The sequence below is a fragment of the Mchenga conophoros genome, linkage group LG23 (assembly GCF_057382185.1).
Source record: "Mchenga conophoros isolate Kocher_MC1m ecotype Shallow Benthic linkage group LG23, M_conophoros_male_GT1.1, whole genome shotgun sequence".
NCBI lineage: Eukaryota > Metazoa > Chordata > Actinopteri > Cichliformes > Cichlidae > Mchenga > Mchenga conophoros.
The window spans coordinates 4,463,753-4,483,604 of record NC_140547.1 but is presented as its reverse complement, the minus strand read 5'-3'; the positions used below and the strand labels follow the sequence as shown (position 1 = coordinate 4,483,604).

Sequence of the window (19,852 nt, the reverse complement as noted above, 5' to 3'; positions counted from 1 at the left end):
CTGCTGTGCCGGGTTGCATGTCAGACGATCTTGCGGGGCCGCCCTCTCGCCTCGACTTGTCAACCGTGCCAGCCGAATATCATGATCTAGGTCGAGTCTTTAGCAAAGACGGGGCCCAATCACTGCCCCCCCATCGTCCGTACGACTGCGGGATTGATTTGCTCTCAGGCGCCCCCTTGCCCACTAGCCGACTCTACAGTATCTCGAAACCTGAGCGCGAGTCTATGGAGCGCTACATCACAGACTCCCTGGCAGCAGGCATCATCCGTCCCTCCACCTCTCCCTTGGGTGCAGGCTTCTTTTTTGTTAAAAAGAAAGATGCGTCCCTACGCCCCTGCATTGACTATCGGGGACTGAACAAGATCACTATCAAAAACAAATATCCTCTACCTCTGCTCACCTCAGCTTTTGAACTCCTTCAAGGAGCCACCCATTTCACCAAACTTGATCTCCGCAATGCTTATCACCTGGTCCGCATCCGCGAGGGGGACGAGTGGAAGACGGCCTTCAACACCCATCTGGGCCACTTCGAGTACCTGGTAATGCCGTTCGGACTCACTAACGCCCCTGCCATTTTCCAAGCCCTGGTAAATGACGTCCTACGAGATTTTTTAAACCACTTCGTGTTCGTTTACCTTGATGACATTCTGATTTTCTCCAGGTCCAGAGCTGAGCATGTTAAGCATGTGAGACTGGTGTTGCACCGCCTGCTGGAGAATCGGCTGTTTTGTAAAGCGGAGAAATGTGAGTTTCATGCCTCAACTGTCTCTTTTCTGGGTTTCATCATTGAACAGGGCCGGTTGCGAGCAGACCCGGCTAAGGTCAAAGCTGTGTTGGAGTGGCCTGTGCCCGGCACTCGGAAGAAGTTGCAAAGTTTTCTGGGATTCAGCAACTTCTACAGACGCTTCATCCGGGACTTCGGTAAGGTGGCATTGCCTCTTACCCAACTCACGTCGCCCAAACAGCCGTACCAGTGGTCTCCAGCGGCTCAGCAAGCATTCGACCGTCTCAAGAGCTTGTTTGCCTCGGCCCCCATCCTGGCCCAGGCTGACCTCGCCCTGCCGTTCGTGGTGGAGGTGGACGCTTCTGATTCTGGAGTTGGGGCGGTTCTCTCTCAGCGCAAGGCAGGTAAATTACACCCCTGTGCCTTTTTCTCCCGTCGGCTCACTCAGGCTGAAAGGAATTATGACGTGGGCGACCGGGAGCTTCTTGCCATCAAGTTGGCGCTGGAGGAGTGGCGGCACTGGTTGGAGGGGAGCGAACATCCTGTTATCGTGTGGACGGACCACAAGAACCTCGCCTACCTCCAAGCGGCTAAGCGCCTGAATGCCCGACAGGCCAGGTGGGCACTGTTTTTTGCACGGTTTAACCTAACCATCACCTACAGGCCCGGGTCCCGGAATACGAAGCCAGACGCCTTGTCGCGCCAGTTCGCGCCAGACACGGACCCTGAGGAGAAGGAGAAACCCATTCTGCCAGCCTCATGCATCGTGGGGACCCTCACCTGGGAGATAGAAAGGGTGGTCCAAGATGCTCAGCGACAAGAACCCGACCCCGGCACCGGTCCAGCAGGTAGATTGTACGTTCCCTCAGCGGTCAGGGGTAAGGTCATCCACTGGGCACACACCGCACGGTTTACCTGCCATCCGGGCAGGAACCGAACTGTCACCTTCTTACAAAGGCTGTTTTGGTGGCCCTCTCTCTCTCAGGATGTCCGGGAGTATGTGGCCGCATGTCCTGTGTGCGCCCGAAATAAGACGTCCAACTCCCCTCCATCGGGACTCCTCAGACCACTGCCTGTCCCCAGCCGGCCGTGGTCGCACGTCGCTCTGGACTTCATCACTGGCCTCCCTCCGTCCTCTGGTAAAACTGTTATACTCACCATCGTTGACCGTTTTTCTAAGGCTGCCCATTTTGTTGCCCTTACCAAACTTCCCACCGCTCTAGAGACTGCCCAGCTCTTGACCCAACATGTTTTCCGCCTTCACGGCATTCCTCTGGACATTGTTTCTGACCGTGGGCCCCAGTTCACCTCGCGGGTATGGAAGATGTTTTGTACCGAGCTGGGGGTCCAGGTCAGCCTGTCCTCTGGGTTCCACCCGCAGACTAATGGGCAGACTGAGCGAGCGAACCAGGAGCTGGAGGCCATGCTGCGCTGCGTCGTTTCCTCCAACCAGTCGTCATGGAGTGAGCAGTTGGCGTGGGCCGAATACGCCCATAACTCTAGCACGTCGGCCGCTACGGGTGTCTCTCCCTTCGAGGCGTCCCTGGGGTATCAACCCCCGCTCCTCTGCATCACGGAGGGAGAGGTGGCCGTGCCTTCCGTGCAACATCACATGAGGCGCTGTCGACGGATCTGGCGGGCAACTCGAGCGGCACTGCTGCGTACGAGCGCTCAAAACAAGAGACTGGCTGACCGCCGCCGCGTCCCTACACCGGCCTATCGGGTGGGCCAGCAGGTGTGGCTTTCCTCTAAGAACATCACTCTGCGGACTGAGTCCAAGAAGCTGGCTCCCCGGTTCCTTGGACCCTTTTCTGTGCAAGCCATCCTGAATCCAGTGACTGTCCGACTGGCCCTCCCGCGCAACATGAAGGTACACGACGTGTTTCATGTTTCTCAAATTAGGCCGGTCCGGACCAGCCCGTTGTGTCCGGATGGCAGTCGACGCTGGATTGTACTGGAGGCTCGGAGGAAGTGATACGGAGCAGAAGGTTGGAGAGAAGGAGTCCGCTGGATTAAGCCCTCGGAGGAGAAACACACTCAGATAATCACTTGGGAGACTCACCTGCACACCACTGGGAATTTGGAGATGATCACCGTTGGATTTTTGTACTTCGCTTTGTGACTGTTTTTGAGCACTGTAAATAAACGCACTGTTTGCTTCGCATCCAGAGCTCCGCGACTGAGTCTGTATTTCCCCCATTACCCGTGACAATGTTAGAGTGTGTAATAAATACAGTACATACCAAATTAATATAAGTTCGGATCTTTTTTTAAGTCCATTTTAATATAATTTTCTAAATAAATCCAAGTTCTTGATTCTGACTGCTAAACTGCTGCTACTTCACACTTTATTCACAAATCACTTGTGATCTGACTCAGACATGAGCACATATAAAATGATCATTCGTGAAATGGGACTCCCTGAAAGCTATTCAGATCACAAAAGACATATATAATTACCAACATACAGTACTTTACTAACCTATTATTGAAAATACCTTCTACACAGTGGCACATAAAAATAGCATTATGAATTTATTAAAGTATGGACTTAAAATGTGAAGCGCTTGCAGATTTTGAAAAATCCTCACCATACAGTATTTAGAATCAAATATATTTTAGCAGCAGCTGTTGTGTTAAACTCTTTCAAAACAGAGAATAATTTTAACATTTTTGTTGTGATTTTTATTCCAGATCTGTGGAACTCTCCAGGTCACATTAAAACATGCATATTTAAATGGCCTGTATTTGTATAGCGCTTTACTAGTCCCTAAGGACCCCAAAGCGTTTTACACATCCAGTCATCCACCCATTCACGCACTGGTGATGGCAAGCTATGTTGTATAGCCACAGCCACCCTGGGGCGCACTGACAGAGGCGAGGCTGCCAGACACTGGCGCCACCGGGCCCTCTGACCACCACCAGTAGCCAACGGGTGAAGCGTCTTGCCCAAGGACACAACGACTGAGACTGTCCGAGCCGGGGCTCGAACCGGCAACCTTCCGATTACAAGACGAACTGCCAACTCTTGAGCCACGATCGCCCCATTTACATTAAAACTGCAAAAAAAAAACTTATATTCAGTTCATTTAAGATGAATATAGCCATAAAAATGAGCGTTTGATGGAGCATCTAACTTGGACCATGAGTAAAACCCTGCAAAATCAATAATAATACCCACTTTTAGCCTCACCTGGACTGGACACCAACAGTACAGTCTTGAGATTCCTGCCCAAGGGCTTCAACTCCCAGCGCACCTTGAGTCAGGTGATCTCAAGGTCTCAGAGTGGTTTCATCCAAAGCTTGTAGTGCTAATGACACACGCCTTTTTTCACACCTGGGCTCATGTGATGATGCATATGATTAATAATGGGTCAAGGACAACCACCTAAGGAACAAACCCCAACTAGGGTTTAAAAACCTGGGACTCTCCACCCTTTGGTTTTATGAAGAAGCATTTTCAATGAGAGGTAAATGTCTCCAAAACACTTAAAAGACAACTGTGACCTGGATGACCGAGAACCTACACAGAAATATTTTACATAATATCTTCATTTTTGCTCTGTTACATGAGGTGCAGGCCATAATAAAAGCTCCACTCCTCTTCTTCCTTTTGCACACACTCTCCAGATGTTGGTATTGCAACAAAACAGCTGGCTTCATTACTTTTTATTCTTCTTTGAATATGATTGGATTTTCCTTGAAAAACAGTGACTGCATTTGTTTTTCCACTCCTGTCTCTGCAGCCTTTTCAGGGGAAGCACTCGTCCCCTGGTGACTAAAGGGCAGTGAAGAACATGCCGGACCACAGCCAAGATTTGTTGGTTCCAGCTGAGATGAAAAATGGGCAAACAGTAATTCCTCCTTAAAGTTTGGAGACAACAGAATGTCTTTAATTTTATGTACTTCCAAGATTATTTCCCAAGCTGATTTCTAGGAATGGCACATGTTGCATATGAGAAAATCACACAAAAAAAGACGAACAGAGTAAAACTTTGTGTTTTTTAGGCTTATAAAAGACAGCAACAGCTTTAAACCAAGCAAAAATATGAATAGTTAATTTGTTACCATTTATACATGCAGCGTTTTTCCTGAGCACTAGTTTCAGATTGGAGAGGGCAGCAGGAAAAATGTAAAAGTCATCTTTGTGGCTTCAACAACACTTGTTCACCAGCAACAGAAAGTCATGAGGGAAAGTTTCCACAGTGACCACAAGGACAAAAATGCTTTCCTGTACCTTGACCTTACACTTACTCACACCAAGTTCTGTTACAACTCTTTAACCTTCTTTGTGTCCCAGAAAAGTAAATGAGCAATGATGTTAGTGATACTTTATGAATAATGGGAAACGGACTCTAAGAAACTCTTTGGCTGAAGGTTAGAAATCCTGTTATTCCCCAGTGACACTGCTAAAAGAAGAAAATACTGATTTCTACAGTCCCCTCACATTGGATCAGGCATTTTCAGAGTATCAGAATTATAGAAAATGAAACATTACAAACAAAGTCGGGGGAATTTTTGTTGTTTTGTTTGGAAGATTAAATCACGCCATGACCTGATCAACTTTAAAACTAAAACAGCCGTCAGCTGACATTCAGATTGTGCTTTGAGAGTTTAAACAACTAGAATATAAAAAAACATCCACATCTCATTTCATTATCCCGGTCCAGACTCCAAATGTTGCACAACAGCTTTCCTCTTTTTAGGAAAGTTTAGGTTTAGGTGAGCTGTGGGGCTGTGGGGGCACAGCAAACCCACACCTATTCAGGTTCAAGTGGATGTGTCTACACAGGGCATACAGCACTTTGGGCCTTTGGGACTACTACATGGTCCACAGTGTACTTACCCATAGAAAACCCACGTGGAGCCTCAAAGGGGAAAAAACTGCTGTGGGCCCTGCTTGGGCACACCCATTTGAGGCCCATTTGAGGGTGGAGAGTCCCAACCAACAGAATATGTTGTTTTCATATTCTGTGAAAGTTCCCCAGTTTGAGCCTCGGAGGAGACACATGTGAGGCCCCAGCACTGAAGTCCACAGTGTGGAGTGGGGCTGAGGTGTGCGTTACAGGTGTGCCTGCTGTGGACCCGTGCGGGAAAGCTGTTACTTTTAAGTAATATTACAGTCTTTATACACAAGGGTAGTAAAAAAAGAGTGTTTACATAAACAATTCTTCTTTAGGGTAAATCATCATCTGTTGCCAGGCAACATCATCTGTTGCCTGGCACCTTATCCTTAATTTTACAGTACTGTGGTGAGCACTGATTTATGCACCTATATGGCTTGAGTCCTCCTAGCTATGGAGTGTACTTTTAATGAAAAGAGCAAAAGCAGTTTTAAGAACTGTATCAGTGGTCGAAACCGTTTTAGCGGCTGCTCAGGAAATGGTAACACGTGGGAAGCTGAAAGTATCATTTATTAAAATATCCGAGCACGCATTCTCAGTCAAACTAAACTGAAATTGTTTGAAAATGTACAAGCATGGCTCTCTCCACAAATACAATCAAGTACCAGGCCATAAAACTGCAAGTCAGCAAGTAGAGAGCATGAGTGTATCTCCAGCATTCTCGGTTGCTATACTTTTAATTTATTATCAAAGTAATCTATATTTAATTTAATTTATTTGTATAATCACAGGTAGCACTCAAAGTGCTACCTGTGATTAAGTGGGTGATATTTTTCTAGCTCTTTTCACAGCAAGATATTTTTTTCCTTGTCTTCACTAACATTCACGATTTCAGTTTTATCATTTCATGAATGCCACACATGCAGAAGCTTTACTGGAATGAAAATGTAACGTTAGCTTCTTCTTCTGCCTCAGTTTCACCATCCTCTGTAATGCCATTCCCCTCTCACTACATCCACAAATCTTCTCTGGAGTCTTCCTCATTTCCTCCTGCCTGACAGCGCCATATTCAACATCCTTCATCCAGGATCTCCACCATTCCTTCTCTCCAATCCAATCCATCTCAGTTTTGCTGCTCTAACTTTGTCTTCACACTGCCCAACCTGAGTGGTCACTCTGATATACTTATTTCTCAACCTCTCAGAGTCTCAGAGGTTAGATAGGGCGTCATCTTGGCGCCCTATCTAACCTTCTCCATCAACACTCTGAAAGCAAACATTGCATCTGCGCTGCACTGCTCCTCACTAATCATCACCCTTCGTCTTAACCTAGCTTCAACAGCTCTTCCCCATATCTTCATGATGTGGCTCATCGGCATCGCCACAGATCTGCACATCACTCCTTGTTCTTGAGAACTGGTACCAGAACACATTTGCTGCATTATTTATATGTATGAGTGATGCTGATACATGTAGCCTTCATTATAAGGCTCTGTTCTTTTGATAGCAAGGGCTGTTGACCCCTACCTAACCAGCATCTGCACATGCTCAAAGTAGTGGTTCCATCAACAGCTAGAACTGGGACCAATTTGATCGATCCTTCCAAGGTCTCGCCCACAAAAACACAAACCGCTTGAATTGTAAAAAAATAGAGATGACAACGGGAGCCTGCCAAAATATATTACAGCTTTATATACAAATATATAAATGTACAATCAATAAATACAAGGTGAAGTAATCTTGAGATGTATTATGGCTGTCGTTTATGTCAGTCCATCACAAATCATAAAGGCTTGGGTGATTTTTTTGTAATGTTTGACCTTTTAGTATATGGCTATAATTGAGTGAAATGAGGTAAACTGTTTCAGGTGAGATGCTGTTGACCGAGAGGCGCACTTATCCTTTAAAATTTGATCAGTTTACCAAAACTAAAAAAAAATGCATATCCTTATTGGAGTGCAACCTCGATGACCTTAACATCTGAACTGCTTCGAGGGGCGGAGAGCCTTTTAAAGTGACCAGTGACACAATAACCAATAAAATCAAAGATCAAGCAAGACTTCAAAAGATCAGATATTACCATGTAGCTCATATTTGAAAAGATACTGATTAAGGTATTTACAAAGACCACTGTGATTCTCCATTCAGTAGATTGTAAATGCTTCTTTGGTCCCTGTTGATTGTTGGCAATTAGTGGTTAAGTAAAGACAAATGTTGGGCAGAAAATAATCACTTTGGACATTTAAAAAACATAAAAACCAACAAAGATGTGCCAAAATTATGCCTATCACTCTGGATTATTTAAACATCAATAATAATCCAAGTTCACAAAGGCTCAGAAAACACATCGCTTCTGTCAAAGTATATCAAAGTCGGTATAAACAGTACATATAGGATACAAAAAGCAAAAATAATGATTACAAAGCAGTTCAGCTACTTAAAAATGTCAGCACATCATCAAGAAGAAACATGCTACAGCAGCGTGATTTCTAGCACTGTGGATGAGGTTAAGTTGGTTGCACGGGAAGTTCAGTAAATACAAGAGCAGGAGAAGAAGAAAAAAACACAGCAAATCTCATATGTGTCCAGTTATTTGCGAAGGCTTTCCCAGCGTTGCTGTGTGCTGCCCATCTTTGGCTACGTGTGAAGGGACAGATGATACGCGCGGTGGGTGTTTGAGTGCAACTTCAAGCTTCCTGCTGCCCAAAAAGGCTGCCCTTCGTTTTAAGCTTGTGCGCCCTGGGAAGAAGAAGAGTAGAATGAGACATCTTGTCTTTGATAATACGAAAACAAAGCTCGCAGGACCTAAAGAATGCTATCTATAGGATTCAAATGTGATAATTGTTTTATTCTTGTTGCTCTTGTTTTCAGATTTCATCTCCTCCTGGCCTCCACACTTTCCTCTGTCATGCATATCCACAAACATCTTCGGGCCGTCCTCCTTTCATCTTGCCTGGTAACTCCTCCCCTCTTAATACATCCAGTAATTCTCCTCTTTGCATGTCTAAACCTGCTCAATCTCCCCTGAACTGCCCAATGTCTCTGCCTAAAACTCTTTCTAATACATTTGTAACTGTTAATTAAAGTTTAATGATCTATTTCTGTGGTTCAGGTTTGATTTACTCATTTTTCCACTTCCTCCAATTTATCAGGTATGGGGAAAATTGAGTTCTCTACATCTCTCTAACAAGATAAATCTACTTTTTACATTTAGGCAAACACTTAAAGATTTTATTTAAAGTAGAAAATGTTTCACTGTCTTTAACTTACAGTTTTTCTTTACGGCTCTGTTTGTCTTCCTTTGACTTGACAAAGACGGCGTTCTCTCCTCCCTGGGTGAGGTCAACAAACTCTCCGTCCTTTGCATTAAAGATCACCCTGAATACACACAGAGAAAAAAAAACATTATTAACATCCTAAATGATTATTTTTCCGTCACAAGACTGCAGTGCATAAATGTCAGCAGGTCTGAACTTACTTGGACTGAGTCTCTCCACACTTGATGCGAAGTTTTCGGATGTTGAACTTGGTGCTGCCCCACCAGTTTGACCAGCTGATGTACGCATCCCGCTCCCAGCGCAGCTTCACGATCATCAGGTCTCCGATATCCGTGTCGGTGGTGATGAGGAAGGATTGAGTGGTGTTACTGTTCAGGGCTGGTCTGCAAGGTTAAGACAAGAGAAGCTGCTCAGATTTGAAGGTTCTCTACACGGATTGTTAGATTTGTCTACCTTTTCTTGTAATCTACATGTGCACGTCTTTGCAAACTTGGTTTTAAAGTTATAAAAGTAAATATGTATGCTGTTTAATGTACTCACAGAACAAAAGGAATATCTTCCTTCTCTCCATTTGTTCCATACAGGGAAATCTTCATTGGCTGCTCCGTGAAGCTCTGCTTGTTCTGGCTGAAGAAATGTGCCTTCACCTGGTAGTGGAAAACTGTAAGAAGGGGGGATCCAGTTGTTAGAGATTAGCCCACTTCTCTTATTTGACTGCTCCAAGTTTGTTTATCACTAGAAAAGCTTATGTAACCTGGACCTTTCTCTATCTCAGTGTGACCTTTACAGACTGGCATTTAAAACACGGATTTGCGGTAAATCCTGGCTGGTTTCATTTGCAAAGCCACATAAATGACTAACAGCCAGATTCCCAGACACGGCTCAAGACGTGTACCAGATTAGAGGAAAAATTCAATCAAGATCTTTGTTGAAAAAAGTCACTGAGTGGCGAATGAGGCTTGATCCATGTTGGAGACCCTATGTATCTACAAAACATGCTAAGCTGTCCACACAAAGTTTCTAACAATAACACTGTTGGCTTGTGTCAATAAACTTTTCCATTGCTGGTGTCCACTGGTCTCACTTTTCCTTAACATCCCCTCCAGATAAAGGAAACACCCATGACACCTTCTCGTAACCTTCTGAGTGCGTGATACTTTTTGTACACGTGTCGTTGCAGTAAGTCATCTTTCCTGGTCCACAAATTGTGCACAGCAACACTACCAGTACTACCAGTAATTCCAGCTTCAGGAAACCACATGCACACTAAGAACACCACAGAACAGTAGCTCATAGACTGAGGATTACTTTAATAAAGTATGTGAATGGCTTAAATCATTATAATCCTCCATAAAGTACATAAAACCAGCTGGAATTTTCTTCAGCTGTTAAATGTTCAATTTAATCTCTTTTGCACTGCAGGGAGCATCCATTCATTCTACTTTAATATCACTGACAGATACTCAAATCTTTTCACGTGCACATCCTTTTTCCTGGTTTTTACCTTTGAAAGGCATCGTTCCACGAGTCTTGAGGTACATCGTTGTGCTGCGGGCCGTGCGGACTTTTTTCACGTTGTAGCCGATCTTGTTGCAGCGGTTCTTCCTGCAGCTGAGGCACATTCCCTTGTTGAAGGTGTCTTTGGAGTTGCATCGGAAGGCCACGCTCTGCTGCTCGATGTTCAGCAGAGAGTCGATGAACAGGTGGATGGAGCGCTCGTGGGAGCATTTGACAAGCTGGTCCATATCTGCGAAACAGAGAGCAAAGAACGTGTAAGGTTTCTGCACATCGCCCAGGTAACGTCACGCAAACATGGAAAATTACTTCCTCGTGTTGGACTTTTACTGTTTTTTTAACACATGCTGACCCACAAGCCATTTCCCACTTAATTCTGCTCTGCTCTGTTAAAGTACAACAGCTGAGGGGGCAGAACATCAGGAGGTACTTTAATCTCTGTCACAGTGCAAGTCTGTTATGACTGGAGGCAAACACGCTTTAACTGCGGCCCTGAAAGCTTTTATACAGTCAGTGTCTGTTGATGCCACGTAAACTTACAAGAACTGTTACAGACATTCGTTAAACTGATCGTTTATACAATTTAACCGATCACCATTATCTTCTGTTTTTGCTCATTATACTGAACATAAACACTCACTCTTGGTGTTGAAGAGCAAAGATTATGTGATGCTGCATGTGCTGTTATGAATCCAGGTTATATTTGTATTTGGCTGTGTGTTATCATCAGTAATCAAATCAAACCTAAACAAAGTGCTTCAAAGTGAATATTTGTAAAAGTGCAGTCAAGAGCAAAAAGCAAGGAGGGTTTGTATGTCATACTTTGGAGGCCTTTGATTCCTTCTAATGCAATTCCCATCAAAGTGTTCTGGATGTCGCAGCCTGGCTGGAAGGTGCCTCCGTTGGGGTAAATATCTATGTGACCCACTGGTCTCTGGATGCCAATACTGCGGTCCGGGGAGCCCCTGGTGTTGGTGTGCAGGACATCCACAAACTGGGCATCGCCTCGGGACAGTGTGCTCTGTTCATCCGCGTGCTCGAACGTGGGGCCGGCGGGATCCAGACCTGGAGAAAAAGAGGGATTTGCGTTTTTTTTACTGTGTCACAACAAAGAAAATATGGATAGATTTGGATGTACTAGAAGAAAGCGATCACTTTTATAGATAGATTTACTAACAGAGCTGCACATATTATTCTTGGCAGGTCAGACGGATTTCAAAGCTGGAGCAACGTCATAGTGGCAAAAAAAACCTGGAGCCACTAGCTGGCAGGAGCTCAGTAGATGTAGATACACATGCATGCCCAGATTATGTTTTACTGGCATGCCGAGGTGCTTTTAAGAACGGCACTGGAAAAAAATACTCATACATATGGTATGGTATGTTAACACACAGGCACTTACACTATATTTAGTATTTAATGGTATCTGAAAACAGGTCACAGTGCTTACAGCTAAAACACCTTACACAATCCTAACTGTAATGATGCAGTTGTGTGAGACTGTGCTGTCAGTCGGAACAGAGGGCAACACTGACCCATTGTGCTAATAAATCTATAATGTGAGCAGATAATAATCCATTTGATATCTTAATGCTCTTACCTGTGATCCGGCTGATTTTGTGGTTGGTAAGGTCTCCGGCAATTCCAGCAACATGCGCTCCCAGACTATAACCCAGCAGATGAACTCTGTCCCAGGGCAACTGCAGCTCGTTCTGAAAGGTAAGAAATGCGTCAGAAGAACATATTACACTCCCTTAAAACAGTTTGTAGAGAATCCTGCAGACTTGCAAGAGGGATCGAAACTATCTGTAGGTTATAGCTTTTCCAAATGTTCACAGAATTTTGGAAATCCTCCAAAAAAGGGGATCATTTTATGTAATTTGGGGTTTGCCAAATCTTTGCAAGCTTCATGTAAACAAATTCTTCACGCCAGTTCCCCTTTTAGCCTTGTTCAAACCAAAGCTGCGCTCCACTAAGCCTTGTTAGGAGACGCTGTTGTGAGCCACAAACGCGGTCATAAAATATTTTTATTGGCATTTAAAATCATAACCAGTAGGAAAACATATCCGCAGCAGCACCACAGGGTACAAAACATTACATCATGTAAAGCAACTTTCTCTGGCAGCACACTGACGACAAGTCAGCGCTGTGGTAATATGGGCGTCCAAAAAGAAAAAAAAATGTGTTAAGTTAGTTGTCAACCGCTGCTTTTCTGTGAGAGCACTCACTTGTATCCAGGTAACAAACTTGGCGACGTCACGACCCACTAGTTTGGTGTAGGCGGCAGAGGTCGGGTAGTGCTGGTTGGCTCGGGACAGCCAGTCCACCACAATCACATTAGCAGTGGGTACACGGTCATACAGAGCAGACACCAGCTTGGGCACCCAGCTCTCAAACATCCCTGTTACCTACAGGAACACACAAAGCTAGTGTGAGCTCAACTGCAGTATGGCATGATTTATTCTTGCCTTAGCCCTCGCTCTGTGTCCTGTTGTTGGAGAACAGCCAAAGCATCATCAGGTTCAAATTTTGCTGCCTGACTGGCCATAAATCACATTAAAACAGAAAATGCATGGACTTCCTATCATTCCTTACCCAGCCTGTTTCCTCTTACAAGTGTAGCTTTGTATTAAGTTTACAATTCTGCCCCAAAAATAATAGTACAATTGGTAGGTTTGGTTTTTCAACATCAGAACAAAGTATTTCTGTCATTTGCAAAGAGCAAAACATGGCTATCAAGTGTGCTCAGTGTGACATACCGTCCAGCCGTGTATCACAATGAAGGTCTGTGTTTCTGGATTAAAGTTGCACTCCTTGATGGTTTCCGGCCTCCCAGGTACTATGTAACACATGTCATCATCCGGGGTGTCTGCGGTGCGCAGGGAGAACTTGGACACGATGTCGGTGAAGTCGGTGAGCCATTCAGTGGTATTCAGCAGTTGATCAATGGTGACTGTGGTGTTTGCTGTTACAACACACACAAACAAGCAGTGCTGGATTGTTATGATATGACAGAAAAGCGGGTGTCTGTTGACAGGTGAGACAAAGACACTTTTTTACGCTGTTATTAAGTTTCAGTTAAATGCAGCTTTTCAATAATGACGGAAAACTCTTCAAAACAATACGGTGACATAGTTTTTTTACTTAAGTGAATCAGCATCATTCTTACGCCTCGGACTGCTGATGCATAAAGCATTGTGAGCGGTGGAGCAGTAGGAGTGTAAAGCGTGGCGGTGTCGCCCCCTTTTGTCTCCTGGATTCCCACCAGCACAAGTTTTGAAAGTTTCGTGAAAAAATGAAGAATGTGGATTTTCCGGAAATAAAACTGGATCTTGTAAAGTAAACAATAATAACTTTTTCCCTATGAGACAGACTATGAAACTGAATTTGCGTTGTAACTTAATTAAATATGAGCATCGTGTTTTTCTACTCTAATATTTTTCATGTTTTATAATAAAACTGCGAAAATAAATGTGCGAATATTTTTTGCTTTTAGTTTTTCCTGTGTTGATGCCTTCTGCTTTACTCTTTCCTCGGACAAAAGCCTCTTGGCCGCAGTCACACATGGAGCTAAAGACCTAAACTCCGTCCGCTTATTACCAGGTTATTACCGGTCAACACGGTGCAGCGCGCATTAATTAACCTGCATCCATTTACTTAAACAGAGCAACATCGGGGTAATATGATAATAATAATTTAAGATAAATAAAAAGTATCTCAGCCACTTACCAAAAGCGGTGGTGTTGGATTCAAGGTCTGAAGAAAAAGTTGCAAAGATTTTTCCCAAAATTATCCAAGCAGTTAAAAAGCAGATATTTTGTTTTCCCATCTTATTGATGTGTTTCTTCGAAATGTTGCTGGATGCTGGTGGAGCAGTTGTAGATCCAGTTGATGTTGGACAGGTCAGAAAGTGGTGTGAAGCTGGAGCTGAGGAGTGAAGTTGCTTATGGTCTGTCACAGTTGCCGCTACAGGTCATCTTTATTGGTGGCTTATTTGAATATTCAAGTACGATTGGCTGGAGGTTCGAGGGCGGAGACTGATGTTTACCCCAGCTCTGAGTGAGCGAGGAGAAGGAGAACAGATCATCCACATCCCTTTACAGAAGAGCTGGCTGCACGGCAGAGTGTTTTATTTACGCGGTGATAACAGGGTTAGGTATGAATTACCATTCAAGACAATGGATTTTTAGGAAAACACCAGAGTTTCCTCACACTTCAGCCAAACAGTGACATTTAAAACAGCATATTAGACTCATTAACTGGTGTATGGATTTGGATGCATGTGTTATTATTTTATGCAACATATGATCATACTGCTGTCCGTCCTGATCAGGACATTCTTGTAAGAGACTTTTAATCTCAAGAGTTTTTCCCCTAGAAGGTTAAATAAAAAAATTATGATCGACCTTATTGAATTAATATAAAAATGTTACCAAAATAATTAAAAAAGTATATTCAGAATCTTTACAATATACAGCTAAACGTCTTGCTGTAAGTTTGTGCTTCAAATAAAAGTGAACAAAAATGAGGGCAGGGGAAAACCAGCCCATTGAGTCATGACTTTAGTTGGGAAATGAACAATCACGCAGTCAGACAGTACGGATCGAGGCAGGGGAATGAATCCAATGAAAACATGTTGTGTCAGCGTGGAAGTGAGTGTTGGTAATTTGGTTGGACTTAACCTTTTAAATATCCAGATGGAGAGACGTGTGCTTGTGGGGAAACATCACTTCTGTGAAGCCTTGCGTGCCACAATAATAATTTTTTAATCATAGGCTACCTGGTGCCATGTTTTGTTAGTAGAGGTCGCTCCGTCTTTATGGTAAACACTACAAGTACTGGCTTTAAATACTGGAGTACATATTTCATAAGTTAAATATTCATTTTCTAGGTGTGAATTTATGGTTCAGTTACCTAGATTACGTTTAATTTTTAATGACTAATTAATGAAACTGGTCACAAGCCAGTGTACTCCTAATGCCAGCCCTGTCCATGTCCAGCACTAGGAGGCAGAAAAGGCATTCAGATTGTCACTAAGAAGAAAAATCATTTGTAAAACACAGAATAAAATATACAATTCATAATAAATGTATACTTATAAATGTATTATGAGCTTAAAAATACATTAACCTACTTGATGTTTCCTATTTCAAGATCAATAAATCGTCTACATCAATAAATCAAATCACTTTAAATTCTAAATATTTCTGCTTGTATAAATGATCTTTTCTTTTTTATTTCATATTCACATTTTAAACTACTTTGGCGGTGGTACTGGTATAAGTCTGATCTCAGCCAGGTGTTTTCTGCTTGTGGCATCATTACCCCAGCGGTTATTGTTGTGGAGTTGACAAAACAGAGCTTTTTGCAAACAGGAGAAGTGTTCCTTCTAACACATCTTGTGTAAAAAGGGGCATTTTAACCCTAACAGCGACGTTTTCCAAAACCAAACCAAACAGCTACTAAAACAAAATGTAAAAAATGAAAATACAGCACGAGCCCTATGCAGGAACACAAACTTGTGTCTTCTTGATCAAAAATCTTGTGATGTATTCACTGCAGACATGCCAACAAAGATGCTGCGCTGCAAGTTGAGAAATCACACTAGAGGGGGGACCCAGTGCATTAAAACATGACAATGCTTCTTATCAAGCATGATGAAGTGGGAGTGAAAGCGTGTTGACACAAAACAGATCCAAAGAAGCGCATCGACAAAGTCTTTGAAAATGCGCACGGGGCAGTGAAAAAATCCCAAAGAGATGTGAATCTGGAGATCTTTCTCCCGTGTGAGTTGAAGGCTTTTGCATCTTTGTGCCCCTCTGGCCCAACCTCTGATAATCTGTCCACGCCTTCAGCATACCTCCAGCAGATCAGAACAGCGTGGGTGTGCTACAGAGCCCCCTCTCTCATTGGTGGACCTCTGGTGAGCCATCAACTGTGTAGCAACGCCAAAAGCACGACGTGGTGTCTAATGCTTCACAGTGTCTTTGTTCTCTTTGGGTTTAGAAGAAGAATTTAATAACCATTTCCCACCCCTATACCATATATAAATAAAACAAGCTGCTTAGATGCATGTGCATACTTAAAGCCTTTTAGTGAGGGCCTCGGGGGAACCAAAGCAGCAGTGAAATCAAAAGCATGTGGATGTTACGAGAACTGCATTTCACTTTTACAATGATTTTCATGCCAAAACACCTGTGTGAGAATATTTTGTGCCTCTCTTCTCCAGACAGAGGCCAACAAACACAGGCTGACTTTTAACCTAGATTACCCACAATGTAATTGTATAGTGTGTTCTCTGTTGTAAGCAAAGTTTATCTGTTTGATGTGAAAGATTAAAATATGTGGAGACTGAAAAGGATTGTGCACATTCTGCACACCTTTTCCCCAACACTAAGTTGTTTAATTGACAAAAACATTGCCCTTTTAAACGAGTATAAACAAATTCAATTTTAACGAATAGACCTTCCTCTCTGTGAATCTCTGACACAATATCTCATCAAATAAAAGAGAATAAGTAAGAATAAAAGCCAGCAAATGGGTAAAGTGGACCACAGAGACACCCAATCTGCTGCACTGACAGCAGAAATATCTTTACTTCAGTCTAAATGGGAAAAAAAGTTTGTAAAAAAAATATTGTAAATAAATAAAAACACAATAGCCTTTTAAAATTAGTACTTTTTACTGCCATGAAAGTTTGCAAAGAAAGTGAGAAACTATGTGCTCAGTGTGTTCATGACTTTCATCCTGTGTCCGTTAATAGATTTCTTCTTCTTCTGCTTCTTCTTCGGGTTGCTCCCTTTAGCGGTCGCCACAGCAGATCTTCTGCCTTCATCTCACTTGCCTCTGTCACACCAACCATCTGCGTCGTCTCTCACTACATCCCTGTACCTTCTCTGTGATCGTCTTCCTCTTTGCTTCCTGCCTGGCAGCTCAGTCTTTACCATCCTTTGTCCAATATTTCCACTATCCCTTCCTCTGCACATGTGTTTACAAGGAATAAAAAATAAATCACCCCTGCTCTGTTTTTCTTTATCTAAATATAATCCTTTTGTTTGTGTATGTGTGTGAAAGCTTGTGTGTGTCAGTGAATGCCAGGAAGGTGATGCTTATGGCCTGACCAACAAGCCCAACCCAGTGATTAGACAGAAGGGCGACGCCTATCCTTCAGCCTTTGATCAGCCTCGATCTCTGCTTCTAGTGTGGTTACAGTACCTTGCCCCAAGGGGAGACACATGCAGAAAACGACAGGGCCAGAAAGAAATAAGATGAGATAATCCAGAACAAACCTCAGTGAAATGATGATTAAGATCGTGGAAACAAGATTTTATTTTTCGCAGCTTGGAGATTGATAAAAGTCAGAAGAGAAAGTGCTGTAGATGGACAGAGAGAGAGGGAGGAGAACAAAAAGTCAATGATAATTACTTATAAAAAGCAGAGGAAACAAATTACCAGTGTTTTTTTAGTTTGTATACAGATCTTCTGCCTTTCTAAGCTCCAATAAGTCTGGTTTTGACTGCTGAGGAAATTAAAAGATCACTGCTGAGAGAACATAGATTTCCTGCCGGTGAGGAATTTCTTCACTTTGCTCTTGCAGCATTTTCATCTGAAGCCTTGCAAATCTAACGGCTGCACATTTGTTTCACATTCCTCAGCTGGCTCTGTTTGCACGTCTGAAAGATTATGCAGGCTGTAGCATTTGAAAGTACACAAGAGTGCAGACACTGCAGTACTTAATCCACAAATCATGCCTGGGCTCTGTGTGGTGTTTCAGGACTAATTGCAAATATTTAAATTAGTGGCTTCATTAGTTGCCTTATTTGTTTTGTTTTCCTTCCCGCAGTACTTACATGTGTTTACAGGGTTTAAAAGAGCGCTGTAGAAACACCGCCGCTCTGCAGGTGTATTTACATGTACAACTCAAGCCTTTATTATACGAACATACAGCAGGTCACAGATTTTAAGGTCAGGAGAAGTAAAGCAAAAACCTCTGAATTAAGCCTGAGTATAAACGATCATTTTGACGACTCACTGAGAAGGCAAAAACAGGGATGTGGTTTCATGAGACCACGCAGCGTAAATATTCTTGTTGAAGAAATTTGTGGGGGGCCCTGAGTTTCAGAGAGGTTACACTATGTGTGTACAGTAGATGGCTGCTCCTCATTACAAGGGGTGCTTCCTTAACAGCTAACTGCATGCGTTTTCCTTTTTATTGTCCAGCTCAAGGGTCAAGAGCAGATGCTCATGCCTACGTGTCACAGTGTGAGTGAATATTTGATGTTAAACTTCCTTCCTAGATTCAGAGCACATTTGCAATAAGCCCAAGGCCATCCTCTTATTGTTTTCAGCTCATCTTCGCATCGTGTTCTCCTCTTATCCAAATGTTTCCACTTGCTTTCATTGCCATATCTTTTTAGACTCAACAGGAGATTGAAACACCTACAGTCTCAACAATGCCACCAGTTTTATTTACAGTGTACTGTAAAACTCTAAAACATAGGAGGAAGCAGTATTCGGTTAATACCACAGTTCACTTGAACCGTAATTGCCCTAAACCGTAAATCCATTAGAAAAGCCAGATTTGCTGTGCAGCACTGAAAAGTAAGAAAGCCCTCTCAGTAGGAGTCGAGCCTTTTACGAGTTGCTCGCTAAAGACCCATTAAGGTCATAAAAGAGCCACAGAAAGAGTCGAGGGAGAGAATTGTTTATGTGAGGAAGGCTGTTTCTTATTCTTCTGTGACATGAAAAGGCTGCATCGAGCACTCGTGCTGGCAGTTTAATGAGGAAAACTGCTTGATGTGCGAAATGTGGGTGTTTGGCCACATGTATAAGCGCATGGTCATTGCGTAGGATAAACATTTTTTTGTGTGGTGTCAGGTGCAGGCAGGAGTGGTGGTATGGAGGACCCAAAGTGCAGACATTCAGAGGCAAACGTGAACTCAAACTCAGCTTTATTGCTAGATGGCAACGCAGAACAGAAACTAAACAAACTGAGACTACAGATAACTAACTGGCAGACAGATGACCAGAACACACAACACAGGATGATGGACGCCGACAAAATAAAACACAGGGCTTAAATACACTGAGGGAGCAATCAGGGAATGGGAAACAGGAGGGAAACACAGCTGGGGCAAATCAGGGCTAACGAGACAAGGGAAGCAATCCCAGATACATTAACACGAGACACGGACTTTCAAAGTAAAACAGGAAACATAACACAGAGACGCGGACTTGACCCAGGTCTCCTAACACCTTGCAGGTGAGCCATCATTGATAAAAATTAATCTACCATTTTTGTGCAAGCAGGTTCTGCCTAAATGGTACTAATGCTTATTTTAAAGAATATATCGTTCACAAACAGACAGACATTTTTTGTCCAGCTGTAACCTTTTTTTTCATTTGCAGAGAGTTTTTTGCTCGATCAAACCTATGGGCAGAAATCTGTGCCATCAGACACTGAATTTGAATAAGTTCAATTTGAATTTGAAT

At 43.2% G+C, this 19,852-nt stretch overlaps 1 protein-coding gene across 1 annotated transcript; it reads right to left on the bottom strand.

Moving 5' to 3' along the window:
- Nucleotides 1-7,235: 7,235 nt before the first annotated feature.
- On the bottom strand, nucleotides 7,236-14,315 carry lpla (lipoprotein lipase a). The gene is made up of 10 exons (XM_085263842.1): nucleotides 14,090-14,315; nucleotides 13,120-13,325; nucleotides 12,589-12,768; nucleotides 11,961-12,072; nucleotides 11,183-11,425; nucleotides 10,350-10,592; nucleotides 9,386-9,506; nucleotides 9,046-9,228; nucleotides 8,838-8,945; nucleotides 7,236-8,306 (listed from the first exon to the last, which is right to left on the bottom strand). Exons 1-10 carry the CDS (start codon nucleotides 14,187-14,189, stop codon nucleotides 8,255-8,257), a joined length of 1,548 nt encoding a protein of 515 aa, XP_085119968.1. The 5' UTR covers nucleotides 14,190-14,315; the 3' UTR covers nucleotides 7,236-8,254.
- Nucleotides 14,316-19,852: the final 5,537 nt, after the last annotated feature.

What these genes read in the sequence shown, in the direction of transcription:
- lpla (XM_085263842.1), bottom strand. Translation starts at nt 14,189, where the DNA reads ATGGGAAAACAAAATATCTGCTTTTTAACTGCTTGGATAATTTTGGGA. An exon ending in AGGAATCAAAGGCCTCCAAA is followed by an intron (nt 10,593 to 11,182) that starts GTATGACATACA and finishes TCTGTTTCGCAG; the next exon opens with ATATGGACCAGCTTGTCAAA. An exon ending in TGTGGAGAGACTCAGTCCAA is followed by an intron (nt 8,946 to 9,045) that starts GTAAGTTCAGAC and finishes GTGTGTATTCAG; the next exon opens with GGTGATCTTTAATGCAAAGG.